The sequence below is a fragment of the Sinocyclocheilus grahami genome, unplaced genomic scaffold, assembly GCF_001515645.1.
Source record: "Sinocyclocheilus grahami isolate Dianchi unplaced genomic scaffold, SAMN03320097.WGS_v1.1 scaffold1757.1, whole genome shotgun sequence".
Classification (NCBI taxonomy): Eukaryota; Metazoa; Chordata; class Actinopteri; order Cypriniformes; family Cyprinidae; genus Sinocyclocheilus; species Sinocyclocheilus grahami.
In genome coordinates, this window is record NW_015506936.1 from 108119 (window position 1) to 118117 (window position 9999).

Sequence of the window (9999 nt, forward strand, 5' to 3'; positions counted from 1 at the left end):
TCTATATTACCTTTTAGATTAGGATCTCTTCTTTCAAACAAGACCATTTTCAGGTTTCTGCGTGCTTCCATCGGTGAGATATTCGCGTTCTGCCCAGAGGGAACGGAATTCAGCGTCTCAAGCTCTCCATGGCATGCCAGCGCGCATTCAGCTCTTCTGATGTTATGAAGCTCTGCGGCCAGTTCTGGGCTGCGATTGGTCGGTTTACACGTCACTCAGGTCGGCCATTACAGACTCTGTGAACTCTGACACCGCTGCGTCGGCACAGTGGGCAGAGAAAGGAGGGGTCGCTTTCCGCTCGGTCAGCCAGTGCACTGTGGAGCATGAAGTCCATGACGTGAGAATTTAAGGCTTTTGACCGCACGGAAGAGTTGTAGCGACTGCGTCTCGGATCCTTTCAGTCTATGATTATCATATTACAAGTGCACGGAAGAGTTGTAGCGAATGCGTCTCGGATCCTTTCAGTCTATGATTATCATATTACAAGTTATATACGATGAAGAACGGTCAGCGCGCCTTGGAGAGCAGTGGACGCGCGTCTGGGGAGACTTCAGGAGAGATTCTCTGAGTTTGAGCGTGTTTTCCTTTGTTATGAAGCGTGTTGGCTATATTAGCACGCTGATACACTGTTTGCTGACAGAAAAGTACAGTACATTATGCATTTCAGTAAATATAGATGGATTATTACAGTGCGGTGTAGATGAGCTAACATATGTTTGTTTGACGCTGTGAATGTAACCGTAAAACAAAGGCAGAATAACTGTTAACTCCAGACCTGCACCGTAATCTTGACAAACGGCTAAACAAATGCAGAGCACTAACTTAATTTGAGTGATCTAAAACCAAATTGAAGAGTGGTAACTGATGCTACTGTGTTCTGCTTTGGTTTCTCCGGGGCTTTTCTCCAAGATACTTGTATACATGATAAAGGAGGTTCTATATGTCCCAAAATTATCATTAACTCCTTTTCGACCAAATTTATGGTGTTTTGTCTTTGCACTGCTGTCACTATAGATGGGTGTGGTTTCTGCAACCAGGCACCTCCGCTTCACCCACATCCCACCTTTTGCCCTTTCAATTATCTGGGAGTGATGCGCTGCCAAGATGTTGGTCGGCTCCGCCCACTTTAGGCTTAAAATGTTCTTCAGAACTACGAGTGACGTCACAACTTTTTTTTTTTTTTTTTTTTTTTTTTTAAGATTCATGCATGTGCTGAAAGCTGTTTCCATGATGGCCAGTGTCCTGCCACACAGAAATGTTGCCCAACCACCTGTGGCCATGCATGCAGTGAACCACGTGGTCAGGGAAGAGGTTGGGCAAGTGGTAATGGTCAGGGAAGTGGTTGGGGAAGTGGCTAGGGAAGTGATCAAGAAAGTGGCCGGGGAAGGGGTCCAGGCCGGGGAAGGGGTTGGGAAAGTAGCTGGGGAAGTAGTCGTGGTCAGGGAAGTGGCTGGAGAAGTGGTCAGGGAAGTGGCTGGAGAAGTGATCAAGTTTGAGGAAGTGGTTATTGGAATGATCATGGGCATTTTGCATAACCCTTACTGGTGATCTTTTCAATTCAGTGCTTTATTCATATGGCATGTTTTCCATGTTTGCCCTAAAAAGAATTGCGATTTGAGATGTGTGTAGTTTATTGCAAATTATTTATTCTGAAGCCATGTTCTCAAAAGATTTCTATTAGCTGTGACCATTTCTATTTTTAATAGGGTGGTTTTTATTTATTTTTCTTCGTGGGCTAATGACACTTTGCTCAACCGATTCGTTCAGAGCATTGAATCAGCTGATTGCTGTGAGGTGCGCTATGTTCTGCCTAAAATTATAATTTTTTTTTTTTTCTGCAGCTGTTTTCCGCACCTTTTGCCAAGTGTTTATACTTGTCTTCTCATGGAAGTTATTCAGGTGGTCAAGAGTGACCGATTATCTAAGCTAACAGAGGGTGTTAAAAAGGTGAAAGATTGGATGACCAATAATCTTCTCCTATTAAATTCGGATAAGACGGAGATATTACTACTTGGACCAAAAAACAGTACACCGAATCTCGTGGATTACAATTTGCAACTAGATGGATGTACGGTTACTTCCTCTACAGTCAAAAATCTGGGTGTTATATTAGCAACTTGTCTTTTGAAAATCATATTTCCCATGTTTGTTAGTCTGTTTTATTACGTCTTATATTGATTTTTCCGTACTGCTGGTTCGTCTGGTCAGAGGAGAACTGGCCCCCCGACTGAGCCTGGTTTCTCCCAAGGTTTTTTCTCCATTCTGTCACCGATGGAGTTTTGGTTCCTTGCCGCTGTCACCTCTGGCTTGCTTAGTTGGGGACACTTCATTTCTGGCAATATCGTTGACATAATTGCAAAGATATTATTTAAACTGAGCTGGATGTTGACATCACTGAATTCAATGATGAACTGTCTTTAACTGAAAAATGAGTGTTTACTGTTGTCACTTTGCATTATTGACACTATTTTCCTAATTAATGCTGTTCAGTTGCTTTGTCACAATCTGTATTGTTAAAAGCGCTATATAAATAAAGGTGACTTGACTGACCCTTTCCAATTTCATTGACTCTTGCACTACACACTGTTGCACATCACCCCGGACTACATATCCCATCATTCATTGCACTGATTGCACTCAGCACGGATTGCACACAGCTGTTAACACTGATTGTACCCAGCTGTTTCATATCACTCCCTCACTATTTAACACTCACTCTGATCCCTTCCCTGGGCCGAGTATTGTTTAGCGCATGGCTTTGGATAGCTACACAGAGCCCTCAGTCGTGCCCTAGCCTTAGCTGTTTTCTCGGTTTCTGATCTTTTCCTGGAATTCTCCCTTAGTCTTGCCCCTTCTGATTCTGTTTGCCGTTCATCGACCTACGTTAGCCCTAGGACTATTCTTGTGTCTTGCCCGCCATATACCTGTTTGACCCTGCCTGTTTTATGACCACGTCTCTGTCTTCTCCAAATAAAAAGCGTGCATATGGATCCGCACGTCTCACGTCTTGTCAGCCGCGTAACAATACTCGGCCACACAAGGATCCAGCGGCTTTTCAAGTGGACATTGGCCAGGTATGGACACTGCAAGGCTGTTGTTAGCCCTCGAGCAGGGCACACGCTCGCTCGAGGCATACATTCAAGAATATCTGGACATTGCCTATCACGCTGATCTACCGGACTGTGTCCTAATAGATTTTTTTTTTTTATAGTGGCGTTAGGCAACCGCTGAAGTCTAGGCTCATCCTTAAGGGGCCTTGTTCGTCACTATGTGAGTGTATGGATTATGCTTTATTGACTGTTGGTTCTTTGTGGACTGTGGGTATCATGGAGGAACGCAACCCCACTCTGCCTATTCTGTTCTGGCCAAGGAGGCAGTCTATGAACTCCCTGCCTGTTCTGTTCCGGCCAAGGAGGCCACCTAAGAACTCTCTGTCTATTCTGTCACGGCTATGGAGACCGTTTGCGAACTCCCTGCTCGTCCTGTCACAGCCATGGCTATGGAGACCGTTTGCGAACTCCCTGCTCGTCCTGTCACAGCTATAGAGGCCGTTTGCGAGCTCCCTGCTCGTCCTGACACAGCTATGGAGGCCGTCGGGGAATCCTCATCCTGTCCTGGCTATGGAGGCCATTTGTGAATTCTTTGTGTGCTTTGAGGCTGCCCCTGAATGCTCAGGCTTGTCTATCAACCCCAATGTTCTGTCTGTGTTGTCTGTCTCTGCTCTCTCGTTTGGTGGTCTACTGTCTGGCTCTGGTGGTCTTCTACGCCGCCGTGATGGTCTGTCTGGCTCTGGGGTCTTCTGCTCTGCCGTGGTGGTCTGTCTGGCTCTGGGGGTCTTCTACTCCGCCGGGGTGGTCTTCCGCTCCACCTGTGCTGCTGGCTCTGCCCTGGCTCACTGCTCCGCCAGTCCTGCCTCAGTGCCCGGTCTCTCCACTTCCAGGTGGCCCTCCATCCCTCCCCCGTTCCGCCTCCACTCCACCGCCCTCCGGAATCGTAAAGGGTTTTGATCGTCTGGAAGCCACTCCTTGGGGGGGCTCTGTCACGAATCCGGTCCATGAACTTCCTTCTGCTAGCCATCAGAGGTCACCCTTTCCAATTTCATTGACTCTCGCACTACACAGAATCATTGTTGAAGAGCTGGCTAACTATATATATATATATATATATATAATAGTTACCAAACCAGCAATTAAAAAAGAGATTTATTTTTGTATAGGATGTTATTCCAAATATAGTATTTCCTTGCTGAGAAATTGTTTATAGGCCAGAGTCCATGCCATAAGAGCTTGTTTATGAAATTTTGCAAGCTTAACCGGTATTTTTTTCAACTGAATAACTGCACTTCAACAAAAATTCGAGGTCACCCAATTGCATGAATGGATAGTTTTGAAATGAGTTCCAAATACTGTCTTTATTCTTTAAATGTTGAATAAGCCAATTTATATTAAATACATTGTTTAGAGTATCATAACTCAACACCTCTGAACCACCATGATCTTTGGAAATGCTTAAAAAAATTCTCGGGTAATGTGACTTGTTTCACCAGATAAAATCCATAAGCATTTTATCCAGTTGTTTGGTAACTTTATGGGGAATATCCAAAGATAATGATGCATAGACTGATCTAGAGATTCCTTCAGCTTTTGAAAGAAATACCTGCCCCTGAATTGACAAATCTCTTTGCAACCACATGGTAAATCAAATAGTTTTAGTAATAGTTGGATTGAAATTCAAATCATTGCACAAATATAACATTTTTATATATGTCAGCAATCACACTAGGAAGCTGAGGTAAGTGATACGAATCAACTGGTTTACTGATATCGACAGATGTATACAGAGCAAGAGTCCAATGATAAGTAAGATGGGTATGGAATGAGATCAAGGTTCTTAGCTGTGCGGTGATACAGTCTCAGGAGCGGTGGAGTGATGGAGCAGGAGAAACAGCGGGAATGGGGACTGTAAGGCATTTCCGAACATCACACAAACCAGATGAGAGTCGTAAAAAGCTGAACCATGGCCAGCCAGGCGGCAACTTTCTCCAATGAGTTCCTGTCTCGCTCTGCTTATCTTTACAAAGAAAACACGGAGCTAATGATTTGCCAGGCCACCTCCATGTCGAAGCATACTAAGACAACAAGAACTGACCCCTCCCATCTGGATCCGTTTAAGCTACAGAAGGTCAGTAGGTTTCGTGACTGGTTTCAGCATGAATAAAACATCTAATGGACCAAAGAACAGAGAACCTGTTACCTAGACAGAGTCCTGCACAGAATCGCACGGACCTCATGACCATTTGATGCATAAATTCCTAAATCCAATCAACAAAAAAGACAATTTTATAGCTCCCTGTCCAGCAGGAGAATCTCTAGCAGACTCTCAGATCTGACCTGAGAATGACCGCAGGACCCTTCCCTTTTCCCCCTGCATTCCAGGAATTTAAATCACTCGTGAAAACGGGGTAGAACAAAACAGTCAACTCACAGTCTAAGAAACTGTACGTGTGTGTGTGTAATTTTGTGTGTTTTAGTTTAGTTTTATGTAATCTAGGATAGCCAATAAAATTCACGTTTCATTTATAAATAATCAATTGTCTGGTGTCATATCATTTCAAGGTTAAAACTGTTGCCAAAGATCCCTTGCTTGCTGCCTAGCTCGTAGCTTACTCATAATAATTACCTCTCTCTAAGAGCTGACAAATTATCGTAATTGTGTTAACCCATGGCCAGGGAGAACATAAAATACATATTCAATTGGTAATATACACTGATATTAACTTCTCGCTGGCCGAGTAGCTGATAGAGTGTAAACTATCAATTCGAATCAGGTTGAATCAGGCTCTTCAGATCCTAGTCCTCTAAAACCTGAATTAATAATAATTGCCTTACAACTGAGTTAATTTCTTACATATGGTGGAGAATGCGGGCAGAGATTTGACTGAAAAATTAATGATACCAAGATAAATATTATGAATTTTGTCTATTTTTATCCGGAAAAATAGATAAAAGATAGAGAAACTGAATTTGTTGTGTTATTTGGTTATGTTATTTTAGCACGGAAGAGCGTGTTGTTTGAATATGAAACTCGAGTTGTTCTTTAAAGAATTGAACTGCAGAAAAACGTTTTAATTTGTCCAACGAGACAAAATAAGTCGCGTCAGAGCGCACAAGAAAGAAACGGGCGTTTTTCCCCATTTACTTTCTGTAAAAGGGCCTTCAGAGTGCGATTTGTATAGTGCGTTTTCCACTTCCAGATGCAACTCTGCTATTAATCTCCCCGGTTTGAGGAAATAAGAGTAGCTAGCTGAGAGTCCGATGCCAGTTAATTCACTAAAAAAAACTAGTGAACTTGAAAACGCGGTACTCACAGAGTGTCCGAGATGTTAGTTTGTGATGGGAGAATTATGAAAGCTTGATCAAGTGAAATGTGGTTAAATCCACATGTGTTTTGTCTGTATAAATAGACGTGCTGATATCCGCTGAGGTATCAACAATTATTGTATTAATTGCAATAAATCTGTACATTAATTCACCTCACTCTGACGAGTTGAGTGTATTACACGGCTGTAAGATAAGAATATAAATAGTGGTTTTTTTTTGGTGGTGTAAAGTGCAAGACGCGCCGACGTCTCACTGACAACCACAGCTAGGAAGCTCATGCTGTGGACGTTGCCATAGTAACAAGTCGTAACCCGGAAGTCGAAGGAAACCGTTTCCAGAGGGAACTTCCAGCGCCATATTGAGCTGTTTGTAAACAGATAGCCAAGCCAAGCTAGTAGCATTGAAGGCTAGTGGTTAGCACGTAGCATTTGTGTGGTCTCACATGCAGAAAATGTGTCGCAGTGTTTGAAGGGACTCGATCAGTTACACCTGATTTCTTTCGCTATTTCACACTGATGTCATCCTACTTTTCTCTCACCTCTCTCTCTCCTCTTCTCCTCCCATTGAAAAGAACAGACAGATGCAAACTTTATAAACCTTATTGAAACGCGATTTTAACCAAACGTCAGATTAGCGATCTCACAAGTGGTTATAATCCCGTTGGTTAAAAGGGGTTGGCCTCTTCCCTTCAGTGTGTTAATATCTCAGTAAAAACTGCTACTGTTGTGATGTTATTAACAGTCCTGGTCCATTACTTTAATGCTACATTTTTATTGATTAATTCAGCTATAACGGCTCTGGTAATTTTAGGGACATAAGTAAATATGATTTATTTACTATACTTAAGGATTTGAAATCGTTAATTTAACTTTGTAATTGACTATAGATTTTAAATTTTAATTTCATCTCACAAAGTAATTACAGTTCCAGCTTTCACATAGTAACCATGCTTATTGAAGTCAAATTATAATTGCTATCACAATTTGATGACACCAGTGGACATTGTTGATATCCGTAGGGATTTGAAATTAAGTTAATGTCATAATTAATTACAGATTTGACATTTTAATTTAATTTCAGAAATTAATTTCAGTTCCTGCTTCCACATGGCAACAGTGTTTACTGATGCAATTTGATTGTAGGTGCTATTATAGGTTAAAGATAACAACATTAGAAGTTTAAGCTTTAAGGATAACAAGTTACTAATACTGATTTCACAATTAAAGACCTATTTGGAATTTTAATTTCATTTAATTAATTACGGGTCCTGTTTCCATACTGCCACGATATTTGCTGATCAGTCAGTTATAATTGCGTTGCTAATGTTAATGACAAGCATCATCAAAATTTTAATCCTTAACCGTCAATAAGGCAATAAAATTGTAATTTCATGGTTAGCATTAGGGTTTGAGTTATCCTGCTTCAAGATATTGATTGATTAATAGTAATTTGTAATTACTCTCATCAATTTTAATGATAACATCATTAAATTTTAACCAGGAAATACCATTGCTAACCCTAAATTCTAATTTAATGAGCAAATTGGCCTTCTTTTCCTCTCCCTTTCAGTTATTTAATTCATTTAATAAATTGGAAGAGCGAAACTTTTCTCTCTCTTCTTCTGCCTCTCTCTCTCAGCTGTTTCCTTTTGAGTTGACGACTGCAGTTGTTTTGCTGGGAGGTTGCCTATGGAAATCACAGAGCAGAGAATTTTGAGAAATTGAACAGGTATTTTGTGAAACTTGAGAACGCCGTTTCAAAATTGTCTTCCATTTACCTTTCACTTGCTTAAGAAACCCTACCTAGCTAAGAAGACTGGCAGGCACCCGCCAAAATTTAAACAAGCATCCAGGAACGAAAAATTGGTGAATGGTGTCAATCGTAACAGCTAAAAAAAACAATTTTATTGTTTTCCTTCACACGGAGGAATTTTAATAACAGTCACAGTCCTGTGGTTTGTGGTATTAAGAAATCCCCGTTCCCAAACGCCGATTTAGAAGCATCCTTCTAAATCAAACTTAACCAAAAGGAAAAAGAGAAGAAAATTCAATCATCCTCATTCTGCTACCAGAAAAGGGTATTTTGTTGTTTTATCTTTCCCTCTCATCTTACCATTAACTTTCTTTCTTTTCAAGAAGAAAAAAAAAACTTTTCTCTTACAGGAAAATTGGAAGCAGCCAATTACTATCCTGTCCACTGCTCAGTGTTGTTCTTTTCTTTTCCTTTCATCCCTCCGTTCTCTAGCTGTGCTACCTGTGTGCTTTTCCCCACAGAGACTACAAATTAGGAACACGCCCACCAGAGAATCACAGTCACCGAGAACGACACGCACCTGTCCCTTACACACTCACTGTCAAACCACAAGTGACATTGCACACTTACACCTCTGTTTTGCCTTGTTTGTTTTGTTTAGCCACACACTCATTGCCACCCTCAAGCTGAGCGATGGGCACGCCGCCCATCTCCAGCAGGAGGTAACACGCGCACAACGACGCGTCGAGCAGCTAGAACTGGAGGCTCAGGAGTGACAGGAAGGGCATGATGAAGTGGAACAAGGCGCCGATGAGGAGATCACTAGGCTAAAAGAGACCCTAGCAGCCGCTTGTGACGAGAGGGGCGGGGCCGAGAGCCGTGGGAACGGAGCGAGGCCGGTGGAGTAAATGCTAATGCGCGACACCTGCGCCCCTCACCGGTCTCGAGTCCCACGGAGGAGCTCCGGAAGGATATAAAGGAGGAGTGACGACAGGGAAAGACGAGAGAGGAACAAGGACTAGTGGCTGCCCTGGAGATGAGACAAGGACGTCATGAATCTCCCCAAGCTTACTACAGCCGACTAAGATGAGCATACATCGGAACTCGCAATGAACCGAACATGGAAGATGACCTAAACTTCAAAACTCTCTTCCTGAGAAACCTCCATCCTGGAGTAAGCCACCATCTTGGCGTTCTCGCATGTTCGCGAACAATGAATGCTCAACAGTTGCGTGACTTGGCACAGAAAGCCTATGGCAAACGGAAGATGGCCTCAGAAAAGGGCGCCAAAACCCCAACAGTTCTTGACTTCAACACTCAAAGTCAAGGTCTGGCTCTAGAGGGCGCCCAACATCAAGACCATGCCAAGCCGCCACACAAAGAGTGGAACACACCCTCGTCCAACAGAGAACGAGACTCCCATGCTGGTACCCGACCTAAACAGAGGAACAACCGCTGGGATGGACCGCGTGGACGTCAACACTCACCTGGACGTCACTGGGAAAAACCTTGGGACCAATCCAGACCTCGTGAGACTCAATGGGACAGATCGTGGAATCAGCCCAACTCATTTGGAAACTCAAGAGGAAAAGGCTCATGGGAATCCAACGGAACCGCCAAGGGAAAACGACAGACACACCCTGGAGCACCCAGTCCAAGGAATCAACGAAGAAACTCGCAAAGATCCCAAGCTGACCAAGCTCAAACTGAATCCACACCAGAACAAAACACATCACCGTGTTTCGACTCACAAGAGCTAATGAAAATGATGATGAAAGAGTTCTTCCACCGAAAGGAGGAGCACCGGAAGTGGGAAAAGAAAGAAAAACCAGAGTCAGCCTGACTAGCAGCCGGAAGAGAAGGCAGC

At 42.9% G+C, this 9999-nt stretch overlaps 1 protein-coding gene across 1 annotated transcript in view; it reads left to right on the forward strand.

Annotated features, from left to right (window-relative positions):
- LOC107572476 (WAP four-disulfide core domain protein 5-like) overlaps positions 1-1496 on the forward strand; it is a 16671-nt gene extending 15175 nt beyond the window's left edge. Inside the window, exon 4 of the mRNA XM_016258895.1 lies at positions 1381-1496. Coding sequence (XP_016114381.1) covers positions 1381-1496 — 116 coding nt within the window. The remainder of the gene's footprint in view (positions 1-1380) is intronic.
- Positions 1497-9999: the final 8503 nt, after the last annotated feature.